At 38.3% G+C, this 15,619-nt stretch overlaps 1 protein-coding gene across 2 annotated transcripts; it reads left to right on the top strand.

The window, feature by feature from the left end:
• Window positions 1-39: 39 nt before the first annotated feature.
• LOC127524722 (B-cell lymphoma/leukemia 10-like) lies at window positions 40-10,463 on the top strand. 2 transcript variants are annotated; one of them, XM_051916522.1, is made up of 3 exons: window positions 40-305; window positions 2,455-2,743; window positions 7,689-10,463. In XM_051916522.1, the coding sequence occupies exons 1-3, from the start codon at window positions 255-257 to the stop codon at window positions 8,081-8,083; spliced, it is 735 nt and encodes a 244-aa protein (XP_051772482.1). In that variant the 5' UTR covers window positions 40-254; the 3' UTR covers window positions 8,084-10,463. The 2 variants fall into 2 exon arrangements, with proteins under 2 accessions (XP_051772482.1, XP_051772473.1); XM_051916513.1 differs by having other exon boundaries at window positions 7,686-10,463.
• Window positions 10,464-15,619: the final 5,156 nt, after the last annotated feature.

Below are 15,619 nucleotides of genomic sequence, written 5' to 3'. Positions count from 1 at the left end.
GGCATGGATTGTGACGTAAGAGCGCCTTTATGTATCAAATCAGGAAGTTGGAGATCCCGGTAGTTCCCCTTTACTTTAGAGAACTATTATAGTTCTGTGAGAAGTTCGAGCTTCGCCATCGCATGTTTATAAACGTCTATAATATAAATACTCATTTCATTCTTTTCCCGTCTTTGACGTGGAATTCGTAGTCATATTTTTCTTACCGGAACTGGTTGAAAACTCAAGAGAGGTGAAAAACAGATAACAGGAGGATGGAGGTTACTCACCTGACGGAGGACGAAATGGCCGATATAAAGAAGGAAGTAAGTGTCATGTGTATGAAAGTGTGTTAAACAGATGAGTGTGTGAAAATGTCGGTGAGTTTGGCAGATTATGCGTTCGATAAAGTGGAAGTGAAAGAGGTGTTGGTCTGCTGATCATAAACCTGATCGAAATATATAAAAGGGCGTACAAATTAATTCGGTTCATTGAGATTTTATCCTTTCAGTTTACGTAGTGTGTAGCTGAGCTATAAACAGTATAAAGTACACTTGAACTTTCAGGCATGCTTGTATATTAATTATATTGGAATACGCGATAAATTATATGGATATTAGACACAATGATTACTGTTTATGTATTGAATATGTAGCTCAGAACAGCTTTCAAAAACAAAAGTTATTTCTATGAGTATTTCTCCTGCTTCGTTATGAGAAATCACTGTCTGAGTAAACAAACATCTGATTTTCCACACGTGTCAGCCAATCATAAAGCTTGAAGTCCAAATATGTCTACTTCCCTACTAGGTGGGTGAAACAAGTAGTATGCTGTGTCAAAAATCACATACTGTATAGTAGGTACTACATTTGGAATCTCTTCAAGAAGTAGTAGGTCACTTTTTACCTAGTTTAATGATTTTTGACATACTAGTTCTTGCCTACTATATAGTATGGAAGTAGGCATATTCAGACACGGAGAGCGTTTATCATCTCCCATCTTCAGGATACCAGAATGTTTTAGATGTCTCCCTAATTAAAGGAACACTCCACTTTTTTTGAAAATAGGCTCATTTCCCAACTCCCCTAGAGTTAAACAGTTGAGTTTTACCGTTTTCGAATCCATTCAGCCGATCTCCGGGTCTGGCGGTACCACTTTTAGCATAGCTTAGCATAGTTCATTGAATCTGATTAGACCGTTAGCATCTCGTTAAAAAATGCAGCGTCTCTCACAAATGTCTCCATGGTTACAAGGCACGCTCCCTGTGCAAGCAGGGGGTCACAGGCGCTGCGTAATATCATTGCGCCTGCTGCAGCCATGGTACAACAGCAATGTTCCTTGATTATTACGCCAGAATGAGAATATAGTTCCTAGCCATATCAGCCTAGAAAATCGCAACTTTTCATTTTCCTTCGGTCTTAGTACACGATGTAACTACAGAAGAGTCAAGTTTTAAATAGGAAAAATATTGAAACTCTTTGGTCATTTTTTAACGAGATGCTAATGGTCTAATCAGATTCAATGAACTATGCTAAGCTATGCTAAAAGTGGTACCGCCAGATCCGGAGATCGGCTGAATGGATTCAAAAACGGTAAAACTCAACTGTTTAACTCTAGGGGAGTTGGAAAATGAGCCTATTTTCAAAAAAAGTGGAGTGTTCCTTTAAAAATGCCTTAAGGAGGGAAAGATGTAAGGCATTCTGGGAAGTGAGTCACGTGGACTAGAGTTGAGAATCTGCTTTATACTATTTTTAAATATCATGAATTAATTTCTTCGAACAATGGCTAAGGTGTGCCTTTAGCAAATGGGCGATCCCATTGGCTGAAAGGCCTTTTAAGATGTACACTATTCTGTGCCTGATTAAAAAACCTAGATATTTGATTTATAATAGGCCACATTTCGTCTTAACTATTTAGATACGACCATTAAGATCTTTTAAATTATGTTATATGTAATGGTAAATATACAAAGGATTGTGAAATTAAATCTTCCACATTTTTTCAAAGTCCTGATGTTGTTTTTGGGCTCTACTAGAACAGGTTTTCCTGCTTGAATGTTGATTATTTTCCTCATATTCTCCATTGTTCAGCTCCTCTCTTCCCAGTCTGTCAGTAACGCTCTGTTTACTTCCTGTCTCTATGAAGCCCCTCCTTCTGAAAAGCACAGTGTGCTCTGATTGGTCGGCTGGAGCAGTGTGTTGTGATTGGCGCCCCTTACCATAACCGCCAGTTTCGACACACTACTAACTAACTCAACCAGGCCCCGCCCCTTTATTCTGCGTATGAATTATTTAAATGAGGAATATTGTGAAGAAAACTCAAGATGGAGGCGTTTCAGAAACACTGACACTGATATAGAGAAGAACTCCCGCTGGAGGAAGCCTTTTTCATGCTCAAACAGCAACATTACACAAGTCCTCTTTAATTGTAAATGTCATTCTGTAATTATTTTACTTTGGTTCTTTTTCATTGTAGGCCATAGACCGGTTACGACCATACCTGGTGGATAAGATCATCGCGGAGCGGCACTTTGATTACCTGCGCTCTAAGAAGATCCTGACCAGAGAGGACACAGAGGAGATCAGCTGCAGGACCACGAGAGGGAGACGCACCAGCAAACTGTTGGATATCCTCGCAGAAAACCCACGGGGTTTAGACATGCTCATCGAGTCTATCAAGTGGGGCCGCACACTCAACTTCATCATCGCAAAGATCACAGATGAGGTGCAGCGCGTGAAAAATGAGAGACTGGAAGCTTTAAAAGGTAAACAAAAAACATTATTTAAAGGGGTTATATCATGAATCAAATACCGTCGCTGTCAGGCAGAAACCCTGTACCTTCATATTTCGTTCATATTTTATTTTTTTCATAAATCATTACGATTGTTCACCCCTTTACATCTGTATGTTTTGCAAATATTTAAACAATGGAAAGAGAGAGCTTGTGACTAAACCTCCTCACTCTATTAGCTCCTCAAACTGTCAATCAATCCTCATAACTCCACCTGCCTCTATTGAGAATGAAGTGCTGCACGCAGTTAGGAGCGTCTCTGTTTGTTTGCAATGCAAAGGTGAATAAAGAACTGTTTTTACTCAAGAAACACTATATATTTATATTTAAAGGCTAATATTTTTTAATCTAACCTAACCCTAATGTATATTTGAGGAGCGGAGAAGTGTCTTAGTCTAGCATTCTAGCATTTTATTGTCTTAAATAGCCTGTGTGAAGCACTTCGTCTTTAAAGGATCAGTTCACTTCAGAATTAAAATTTCCTGACAATTTTACTCACCCCCATGTCATCTAAGATGTTCATGTCTTTCTTTGTCCAGTTGAAAATAAATGAAGGTTTTTTGAGGAAAACATTCCAGGATTTTTCTCCATATAGTGGACTTCACTGGGGTTCAACGGGTTAAAGGTCCAAATGTCAGTTTCAGTGCAGCTTCAAAGAGCTCTACATGATCCCAGACGAGGAATAAGAGTCTTATCTAGAGAAACTATCGCTAAAAAAAAAAAATAAATAAAATAAATTATATACTTTTTAAACACAAATGCTCATCTTGCACTGCTCTGTGATGCTCCACGCATTATGTAATCATGTTGGAAAGGTCACACGTGACGTAGGCGAAAGTACCGGTCCAGTGTTTACAAAGCAAACGTACAAAGACTAAAGGGTGATTTATACTTCTGCATCGGACCTACGCCGGAGCCACTGTGCCATAGGCTATGCGTCTGTTTTCATTTATACTTCTGCGTTGTTGTCCGCATCGATGTGCATGCAGACCATTAGTAGGCAGTGTCCACGGTCATGTTGAGGATCAAGGCAAAAGCCGAAGAAGAAGCAGCTCGTCATGTACGTTGTCAGAGAAGCTTACAACTAGAAGCGGCAAATAGGTAACGACTTTTGTTGCAGTTTGACTGTATGTGTCCACTGAAACAGTGCTTTTTTCATTCATATGGAAGTTGAAAACGCTCAATCTTCTCCGATTGCTCCGCGCCAGTTTTTTGACCTGAGGGAGGGGTTCTAGCAGACCAATCACAGCGTTTGCAGTCTGTGTAGACTTGACACGTTGTTACATTTTTTTGAAGAGGTGCACGTCAGGCTACGTCGTAGGCTACGCGTGCTACGCACAGCCTACGCCGTAGCTACGGCGTACACTCGACGCAGAAGTATAAATCAGCCTTAAGTCAAACGACCTTTACAAAAAAAAAGGTAAAACAACGATGTCAGGCGATTTTGAAGTTGGAGGAGTTTTTCGCTCTACCGCAGTACTTCCGCCTATATCACGCGTGACCTTTCTAACGTGATTACGTAATGCGTAACCTTAATTTCTTTTCCACTGAAGACAAAAACATCTTGGATGACATGGGGGTGAGTAAATTATCAGGAAATTTTCATTCTGAAGTGAACTAATCCTTTAATAAGATGAGATTTTGGCCAAATGACGGGAAAAACTTAGTGCCCACAAATAGCTATAGTAAACTTTATAACCTGTAAGTTGATTAAAACATAAAACACATTAAACATGCCTCAGATGTGGCCATTCTAATGACAGACAAAACATGTATATCCAAAATATACTGGACAAAGCTTGATTTCGGTAAAACATTATTTATATGGTTGTTAATAATACACATGCAAGTGTCTGACCATTTATAAAGCCATAATAGTATCAACTTTGACAACATTGTGTCTAATTATTAAAAAAAAAAAGTTTTTTCCATTTCCTGAAAAGTAGCTGTTTCATATATATGAGGTTTCTGCTCAACAGCGACAATATATAAAAATGTTCTTGTTTTTTACGAGATGAAAGGACACACTTTCCGATCTCAAAGGGCAGTTTACACTGGTGTTAGGACAGGTTTTGGTCATTTTGACCACAAGTTGTCAGGCAAGACATGCCTTTATCACTTAAAAATTTAGTAATGGTAAAACCAAAGTGCTCCAAAACAAAAACATCACCTCCTCCTCAGTGTGACGTACATGGAAACAAATAATCTGTTAGTAATTAGATGGATGACTCAGTCGGATTGAACAGCCTTCATATAAACACCTCAGTCAACCCCAGTGAACTTGATCAGATTTGAATGAAATTTCCATTGGATTGAAGGATACTTTCTGCATATGTGCAGTGCCATGATGTGTATATTTTACATCATACAAGCATGCATATATTTAGATTTGCCATCAAGACAAAGACAGTTCAGTTCTGAACACGTGACTGACTAGTTTTGTTCTGAACACATGTGATGCACATCTAAATGAACATGTGAATCAGATTGCAACATTTAGGGTTCATATAAACAATTTCTAAATCGGATTGGATTCATTACGATTGATGAAAATTAGTGCGTGTATACACATAAATATTATTGTGGTGGAAGTAGAAAATGCCCAGCTTGGATTGAACAAATGCTACTTTGCAGTGAGGAGGAATTTTTAAGGTCTGAAACTTATTTTTATAGTACACATATTGACCACGCTGTTCATTCACTCCCCCACCTACATTTCCTGCCAGTATCGAGACTCAAACCCACAACCTTTCGTTTTACAAGTCCAACTCTCGAACCACTAGGCCACAACTGCCCCCATAGACGAGCTGATGCTGATGAAAACAGTGACTTTTTTTGGCCACAGAATGAAGTGGCAGCGATGAACGCTTTAGATTGAGTATTAGGCTTTTATGGCTCATATAATATGATATAGTGAGAATATGGAGCTCAAGCTTGAGGGGAAAAAAAACCTCCAATTTATTTAGAGGCCCAAACTGAGGAAAAATATGCCATTTCTAATGCTTGTAATGTAAATCAATGTGATCTTTATAACAGGATAGCAGATACTTACATAAAATGCATATAAATATCTGCCAGTAATCTCTTAGTAAGATGATATTTAAATACTTAGTTTTATGATCAAGTTATTCTTACGTTTACTTGATAAAAATCAGTGCAGATTTCATAGCAAAAAGACATGAAGCACGAGCTGAAGGTGGACGTTTGTGCAATTACTTTAATTACTTTTTATTTGCTAAAACAGTCTGAACTATTATTCAGACGACAGAAGGACAGCAGTAGATTGTGTGCGACAGGTTTATCAGCAAAGTTTTGATCATGTTGATCATTTATAGGCCTTAGAAATTTGCAAATCAAATACAATGCAGTAGGCTTTATAGGGTTAATAGTTATATTTTGCAGCATACCTTGTTCAGATTTAAATCTTAACTTGAAACAGATGGTTGTTTTATTATGCATATACGTTTATGATGGATGGATGCACTTTTTTAAGCTTCCAGATCTCAGTTACCATTCTCTCCCATTATAAAGCTGGGAAGAGCCAGGACATTTTTTAATATAACTCAGATTGTGTTCGTCTGAAAGAAGATAGTCATATACACCTAGGATGGCTTGAGGGTGAGTAAATCATGGGATAATTTTCATTTGTGGATGAACTTTATTTTAACAAAGTTCCAGAATCATGTTAGTAAAACACTGTTCATTTGTTCGCTTCATTTTACTGTGGATTCATTTTTAAACAACACAGTTTGACGCAGGCTTTTCAGAGAGACTGAAAATAAAAGATGATGCAGTGACGACTATATTGGGTCTGACAGTAATGTCACAACACACAAGTGTGAGTTTTTACCATGTGTCACTATTGCTTTGTCTGTTACAGGTCATTTGATATGTACTCACTTTACTTTACTGAAGATTATGAACAATGACTAAGAACAACAGTGCGACATAATTCATTATAATTCGTTTACATGAAACACAGCAAGCTATCCGGTCAGATATAACTGGAAACTTCAAGTACTTTATTTGCTACAACCAAGATTGATAAATAATCTTCAATACACAATAATGTTTCATAGTTGGCAAATGTTCCAACTATGTAACGTGGTAAAAACCTTTGTTGCATCTTCGTTTCAACACTAATATAGTGTAATAAAATACTACCTTACAAAAACATAAGGAATAAATATAAGTAAAGATGATCAGTTACCAAGCTGTCATAGACTGAAGGATCCGCGGTATTTGAGGTGTAAGTTCGTTACTACGTTGCCTTCTTATTCGGGATCAGACTGTGGCTGAATTTCACCGTTGCCATTTTTCAACATCAGAAGTTTTCAAAACAGTTTCACACGTGTAATCGCAGGGACGTTAAAAATCATTTTAATATGCAAAACTGTTACCCAATCACAGCAGTGGGTGTTAACTTCCAAGTCTTAAATCATAACAGTGTGTTTGAAAGAGAGGATCAAAAACAGGATAGAAAATAGCTTATTACTTCTAAATTATGATGTTTTTTTGGTGTAAAAAATCTTGATAACATTATTATAACATCTTTAAAATTTCATGCCCCCTTTAAAGGTGCAGCAGGAAAATAGACATGAAAAATAAATTACATCATAATATATATATATATATATATATATATATATATATACATACATATATGTGTGCGTGTGTGTGTGTGTGTGTATATATAATATGATATCACCCAAAACTCTCTCCCAAAAGCTTTCAACATCTGGAGACTGTGGTTAATAAAAGAAGTTGCATTCATAACTATTAGTATGGGTGTAATTTATTAAGTATTTGTAATAAGTTTCTTGGTTTTGAATGTTACTTGAAAAGTTTCTTGTTTATCATGTAAGGCCTCCAGACATGACAATATTAAATAACCCCATATTTTCATGTTTTACAGCAGGCTCCTCAGCCAATTCGGGTTATTCAAGCACAAAAAGCGCAACCAATGACTTCTCCAAACTGGACTTGGACTATGACAAGTACTCCACTATATGTTACCATCCTGAAGGAGAAGCAAGTACATCCGCCTCAGTTGCTACAGGATCCTTTAACCTGCGCTACGGGTCGGGTCGAGGGAACGAGGCTCTGTCGGGCTGTGGAGGCACCGGGAGCATGAACGTGTCTTCCACAACATCATCCAGTCTTCCTAAACCTGGAGACCCTGGAGCTCCAGCGCTGCCGGAGGAGCTGGAGATGGAGGATGCAGATGCTGCTGTCTGTGGAAGTGCAGGGAGCAGCGGGGACGCCAACTTCCAGCCGTTGCGCTCGCGTTGTTTATCTCCGAACATGTCGTAACGTAACCTTTCAACACAATCACTGTGTGAGATTCAGAACATTTTCCAAACCATTAGTCTGTTATGTCTTTCACCAATTGAAGCATAGTCACACTTTAACATTTTTTTTGCTGCTTGTTAAGTTTGCTTAATTAAACTGAGTTAAAGTAACACAATTGCTGAACATTTTGTTTCCGCTTAACTCTTTCCCCGCCATTGACAAGTTTTTCCCAAAATCTGTGTTTTCACTGTTATACGGTAGGGGGCGCTGTTACAGATCTTCTGAAATAGTACAGCATCTCCAGATCCAAAAACAATCAAAGAAAAAGATCTTTGTAAACCAGAAGGAGCGGATAGAAGTTGTTTACACACATGCTAACATGATCATTAAACATTAAACAGAATATAAATCCAAACTGACTAACGTTACTGAATGAACTGTCGAACCCATGAAGAGGAAACAGCTTTGGGGGTGTTGATGGACTCGATCTACTACATCTATGGACAAAAACATGATTTTCTCAGCTTTTTGTTTCGAAAATGCATATTTTTTTTATGAAACTTTCCCACATTCGAGTGTTGATAATAATGAATGAAGCTAGAATAAAATGTTTTTATTGTTGTTGTTTAAAAGCAGAGGTTCTATTCTTTCTTTTGATTTATAGACCTTCTGTAGCTCCGCCCCTTTTCAGCGCTGCGCTAGTTGCGTTCTGTGTTCCAGTTTGTATTTTCACAAAATGAAGGTAAGATCTTACGGATTTATGAATGAACTACTCTTTTAAAATCTTCCTGGTCTACTGACATTTGTTATGACATCCGCTTCAAACATTTCAATGCTCATGATAACTTTAGTTAAAGGATCAGTTCACTTCTGAATGAAAATTTTCTGATAATTTACTCACCCCCATTTCATCCAAGATGTTCATGTCTTTCTTTCTTCAGTGGAAAAGAAATGAAGGTTTTTGAGGAAAACATTCCAGGATTTTTCTCCATATAGTGGACTTCACTGGGGTTCAACGGGTTGAAGGTCCAAATGTCAGTTTCAGTGCAGCTTCAAAGAGCTCTACATGATCCCAGACGAGGAATAAGAGTCTTATCTAGAGAAACTATTTTCTAAAAAAAAATAAAAATTATATGCTTTTTAACCACAAATGCTCGTCTTGCACTGCTCTGTGATGCTCCACGCATTACGTAATCACGTTGGAAAGGTCACGCGTGATGTAGGTGATGAGCATTTGTTGTTAAAAAGTATATAATTTTTATTTTTTTTAGAAAATGTCCGATGGTTTCTCTAGATTAGACTCTTATTCCTCGTCTGGGATCATGTAGAGCTCTTTGAAGCTGCACTGAAACTGACATTTGGACCTTCAACCCGTTGAACCCCAGTGAAGTCCACTATATGGAGAAAAATCCTGGAATGTTTTCCTCAAAAACCTTCATTTCTTTTCGACTGAAGAAAGGAAGACTTGAACATCTTGGATGACATCGGGGAGAGTAAATCATCAGGAAATTTTAACCCTTCTTGTCAAATATTGCGCTGAAAACATCAATAAGAGCTTAGATTGTCAGTGTTGGCAAATGACCCTGGTAAATAAGCAGGATAATCCAAGGCCATGAATTATCGTGCAACATTCTTATCAATTATATATTCATGCAACAAAATATTCTGGCGGCCATGAAAGTTTTGTGATTAAGATCAAAAATACTGGTGCTGGCAACCTAAAAATAAAACTGGCGGGGGAAGAGTTAATTTAACCATCCAATCTACTGAAGTCTGTTTTTGTGTTGGGACTATCTAAATCTTTTTGTTATTTAGCATTAACTGAAACTGGGCATTTCATTTTTAATTTCCAGCATGCTTTACATGGGGCTGGATCAAGAGAGTAAATGTTGAAATTAAGTGTTTATTTGCTGTTAAGTTTGACATTTAACCGAGTTTATGTTGAAGTTTTTGTGGTTTCATTGTGCTGCAGAGTAAAGCGTGTGGTGAGGTTGTGGGTGGCTGCATGAATTGAGTTCAGTGTAATTTGCTCCATTCAGTGAGCAATAGTTGTACTGAAATCAGTGCAGAAATGAGTAACTTCTTGTTCTTTGCAAACAGAAGCTTTTTTAAGCGTACAATAACAAACAGGAGTTCATATTACTCACTCTTTGTATTTTGTATTGTATTGACAAATGTTAAGTTGACATTTACCTCATCTGTTAAATTTAGGTAGACTTATCACATGGGATGAAGTCTGCCCAAACAAAATGGGTACAAATTACCTCAGTTTCAAGTAGATTCTGTAGGTTTGTTTTTACAGTGCATGATTTTGGATTTAAAGTAATAACAGCTTGTTATTGCGAGTTTGAGCATTTTTTTTGTCTGCTCAACAGGTACATTATAAATCATTCCAAACTTGTATGACTCTATTTTCTGGAACACCAGAAGAGAAGTTTCTTCACATATCTGGGACTGTCAGATTCATATAGGGACAAAAACAGCATAAAAATACCAAGCATGTCCAAATGTCTGCTGTAGTATCTTGGATACTAAAGGAAAACTGTGGATTTTATCTTGATGGTCTCTTTATTCACAACCCATTTCAGTAGCCATAGATGTACAAGGTGCCGCCCACCCACTGCCCGCTCTGATTCACCTACATAAAATGCTCCACTGCCATCTACTGGACACTCCCGGTATCACCCAACACATACAGCTTCTGAAGCCATTTAATATCTTTCTGTCAGTAACCACTGAAATTGAGGCTGCTTTTCACTGTAAATCAGCTGTGGTCATCGTTCACTTCCACAGCAGTTTGGATATTATTCTATAATTTCATTGTTTTACAGAATATATATTTGATTTAGATTTTTTATGCCTTTAGGTTAAAAAAAACACACCTCAAGACCCCTGTATTTTGTTTCTTTTAGTTGTACCGTCTAGCTGCTGTTGAATGTTTACACATACTGTCAGAGATCTGCTCACAAAGACTCAAACAAGTAAATGATTTCATGATGATGATGGTAATATTAAAGAGGACCTATTATGGCCTTTTTCTTTTAAAAATCTTTTAGTTTTTGGGCTCTACTAGAACAGGTTTTCCTGCTTGAATGTTGATTATTTTCCTCATATTCTCCATTGTTCAGCTCCTCTCTTCCCAGTCTGTCAGTAACGCTCTGTTTAGTTCCTGTCTCTATGAAGCCCCTCCTTCTGAAAAGCACAATGTTCTCTGATTGGTCGGCTGGAGCAGTGTGTTGTGATTGGTCATTTGGGAAACACACTACTAACTAACTCATCCAGGCCCCGCCCCTTTATTCTGTGTATGAATTATTTAAATGAGGAATATTGTGGCGAAAACTCAAGACTACAATGGAGGCGTTTCAGGGAGTTCAGAAACACTGACACTGATATAGAGAAGACTTTGGAAACCTTTTTCCTGCTCAAACAGCAACATTACACACTAAAGAAAGTTGAACATGGAGAAAAACATAATAGGTCCTCATTAAAGTATTGATGTGCTGGAAATATTGTACATTGCATTGTAAAAGCAAGTAGAAAATGATGGCACTTTTCTGACACTGTTAAGGAATACATTTTCATAATTAAATTTACACTTATTTAGATTCCATGAAAATATAATATGGGGATTTTAAATGTGAAATGAATTATAACTGACTGATCTGTGTAGGCTATATTAATTATTATACACATACTGAATGACTTTACTCCTTCAAGGACATTATAGAAATAACATCTTTCATACTGACAGCCATATGAACTTATATAAACATCACACACGGTTTTATTACACTTATTTTACAATAATGCTAAAATGTGTTGTTAAATGTGTTTTAAAAAACTTAAAAGTTACCTTGAAGTTATAAATAAAGAACCATCTCTCAGTTTTTATGAACTGTCAACAAAATGTGATGAAACTGTCAGATTGGAATTTTGAAAACGTGTTATGCCGGTAGCCATGCTTGTGAAATCTCAGTCAATATAATGTTTGAATGTGGCACTGATGAGTTGAAGAACAAGTGATGAAGGAATTCATTCTCAGCTTGATTGACTTCACTAACTCTTTAATGTTAAGGGAACAGATTCTGGCTGATTCAAGCATTAATTTTTATGTTATTTATCTCTTATTTAGGGATATCATAGCATTTTCATATTTTTTATACTTTACAGCCACACCCATAAAGAGTGACAGACAAATGTAGTGAATGCTGTACAACCTGCTCTCTAGTCTGCACATCATCTGCTCTGCGGTGTGGTGATTTAAAAAATGTGACTTTATCTGATTTTAACTTTTATCAGCACTGATAGATAACTCAACTTGAAGATGAGCTCTGGTTCTGCCAGTTTGAAAACTGCAAGACAACAGCTTCAGTTCCTCAAATGTAGAAAAGCCCTGTCTGTGGTAAGTGCCGAGTCAGTCTGATGCTCTGACGAGAGTGAGTTGGCACAAATGACTGACGGGGAGCCTTTTTCGTGTAGTGCTTCAAATAATAACTTGGAATGCAACAGGACAGATAAATCACATGCGGACCCTCAGTTTGTAGAAAACTTCAGGAGAAAACTAAAATATTTCTTCATGAGTCCATGCCAGAAATACAGAGCAAGAGGTCGTAAGCCATGGAAAATGATTCTACAGATACTCAAGATTGCCATTATTACCATTCAGGTATGTGATTATCTTACTAATTAATGTTATTTACCCCAGAACTACTGATTTATCAAATTGTTTTTGTAGTCTGTCACATGAGAAGCTTAAAGAGGACCTATTATGTTTTTTTTTTGTTTTTTTTTAACTTTCTTTAGTGTGTTATGTTGCTGTTTGAGCATAAAAACACTCTAAAACTTCAACATAAAGTTCTTCTCTATATCAGTGTCAGTGTTTATGAACTCCCTGAAACACCTTCATTGTAGTCTTGAGTTTTCTTCACAATATCTGTGAAGATATTTTGTTCTTCCCGAACACGCTCAAAGCGCTTGACCAATCACAACACACTGCTCCAGCTGACCAATCAGAGCGCATCATGCTTTTCAGAAGGAGGGGCTTCATACAGAAAGAAGTTAATCAGAGTGTTAAGTCTCTGATATACTGATAGTGAAATCGAAGAATGAATTGGTGTGACGTCATTTAGAATAAAATCAGGCCAAAAGGTACTTTGTTTTGTGTTCGGTTCAGGAGTTCCAAACAACTTGCCAAAGCGAACTTTCCGGAAATGTTCGCTCTGGCTGGTAAACTCCTTCGAACTACCATTGGTCCATGGCAATTACGTAATAGGTAGGTGTGGCTCTGAGGCTCTGCCTTCGTGAAAATCGCACATCTTCTCCAGTTTATTTCTTCTGTTCAGTCCCTCAAGGTCAGACGTCTGTGATTAAAAACATGAACACACTAGAGATCTGCTTTATAGTAGAAAATGTAGTTGTAATTCTAATTTAAAGAGACACTAATACTGTTTTTTCATGTTTAATACTGTAAAGCTGCCTGCTTTTAAACAATCTATTGTATAAAGTGGTATATAAATAAACATAATGTGAACTGACTGGAGTGCCAAATTGCAGAGCATGCAAACATATCCACGTCGCTGTGATCAGATGCTTTTTTATCTGCTGTTTTCTCATCGATGTCATTTTTGTTGTGTGTTTATTATTGAAAGGAAAGCACACAGCACATATTTACATATTAACATAGTCTGTTGAGCAGCACTAAAATGTCTGTTGGGAGCATCAAAATAAAGTGTTAGCAGATATTAAGCAGACAGTCTACTAATAGTCTAATGTCTGCTAGTTGACATGTAGTTGCAAAGTTACTTATAGTTAGTAGAATGTCTAAAGTGGACTATTGAAATAACATATTATCTTTTGTTTTTGTATCACAGTTAATCTCTTTTGGATTGAGCAACGGGATGATGGTCACCTTTAAAGAGGAAAATCTCATTGCCTTCAAACATTTCTTCCTGAAAAATTACAAGGACAGCAACAAAGATTATGCCTTGTACACAAGACACGAAGTCCATGACCACATACTCTACGTAATCAGAAGGGTAAGTCCTTTGGGTCACTGTCACACTGTGTTAAGCACACATGAAGCAGATTCAAGTCTTTTTTATAATCCAAACACTCACCCAGAATGCTACTACAGCAAATTACAAACAAAAACCGACCAGGGACTGAACTGAACTGGGAGTAAAAATACAAAGTGAACATAAAGAGTGACAGGTGCAAATCATAAGTAGCCATAGAAACATAGGAGAACATAGTCAGTAACCAAGGAATATGAAACTAAACAGAGCGGAGAAACAAGAACAAAAGGAAACAAAACACAATATAAAAAAAAGAGTTCATAACAGTAGCCTCCCCTCCCAGAAGGCATGTCCTCGCACCGTAACTGATAATCCAACTGTGGACGGAGGGAGGGGGCTTTGGAGGTGGGCATGAAGTTGGTGACGGACATGGACCAGGATGAACCAGTAGAGGAAGACACCATGGCGGAGTTAACGACAAGAGGAGCCTTTGGCGGAAGGTCTGGGTGGAACCTAGGGATGACTGATGGAGGCAGAGCCGAAAGCAATGAAGACCTAGGCAAAGTTGAGAGGCTGATGGTCCACGCCCCAGAAGCCCAAGGTGGAGCCGCTGGCTTACGGGACTGAGGCGGAGATGGGGGTTTGGCAGACTGGGGCAACAGCGGAGGGAGTGAGGCTGATGGGAAGCTGGAGAGAGACGGAGGAAGCCCATGCGGGGGCAGAATGGCAACTGACCGAGGCTGAGCTGGAAGGACAAGGGAGCCATGGGCTGATGGACCGCGGTGGAGCCGCGGGAGTGCAGAGCTGACAGGCTGATAGGCCAAGGTGGAGACATGGGTGAAGCTGGGAAATCGCAACGCCATGCCAAGCTGGGGATTGGGAAGTATAAGGCGGAGCTGGAGAGTTGCATGGAGCTGGCGACGGGGGCAGAGCCAAGGAACTGAATGACACCAGTGGAGACGGCGGATCCAGGGGACTGGACGGAACCAGCAAAGGGGATGGGACCAAGGAGTTATAGGAGAAACATCTCCATACAGGACCAGAGCATCAAAACAGCCAGACAGGACCAGCGGAGAAGGCGTAGATTTGAGAGTTGGGACGTGGGAGGGAACAGGATCTGCAGACCACAGGTCTATAAGTCGTAAAAGAATAAATGATGACCGCTGAGGAAATTTTCTTTAAAAAAAAAAAGGATTCCCAACACCCACCCCCCACCCACCCATATATAATTCCTATAGCATCAACACCATGACATAGCATCAAAGTTCCACTTCGAAAGGGAATGTTTTAGGTTGCATATGCAAGGTTGAATTTCAAATAAATATTAAGTTGCTAACATTTTAAATGTCTTAGGAGTGACGTGACTGAAACTGCTTTATAGTTGATAAATTGTTCAATTTTTTTAGTATCTACACCTACAAAACCTGACAGTAGATAATCACGCGTTTGAGAAGATCGATGACATGTTCACCCCCCTGTCCCTCTGTCAAGACTTCTATCGACATGCTAACATTTCACCTGCCAGTGAGACCTTTAATATTGA

This window comes from Ctenopharyngodon idella, chromosome 2 (genome assembly GCF_019924925.1).
Source record: "Ctenopharyngodon idella isolate HZGC_01 chromosome 2, HZGC01, whole genome shotgun sequence".
NCBI classification, from domain to species: Eukaryota; Metazoa; Chordata; class Actinopteri; order Cypriniformes; family Xenocyprididae; genus Ctenopharyngodon; species Ctenopharyngodon idella.
This window is presented reverse-complemented; position numbering and strand designations above follow the sequence as displayed.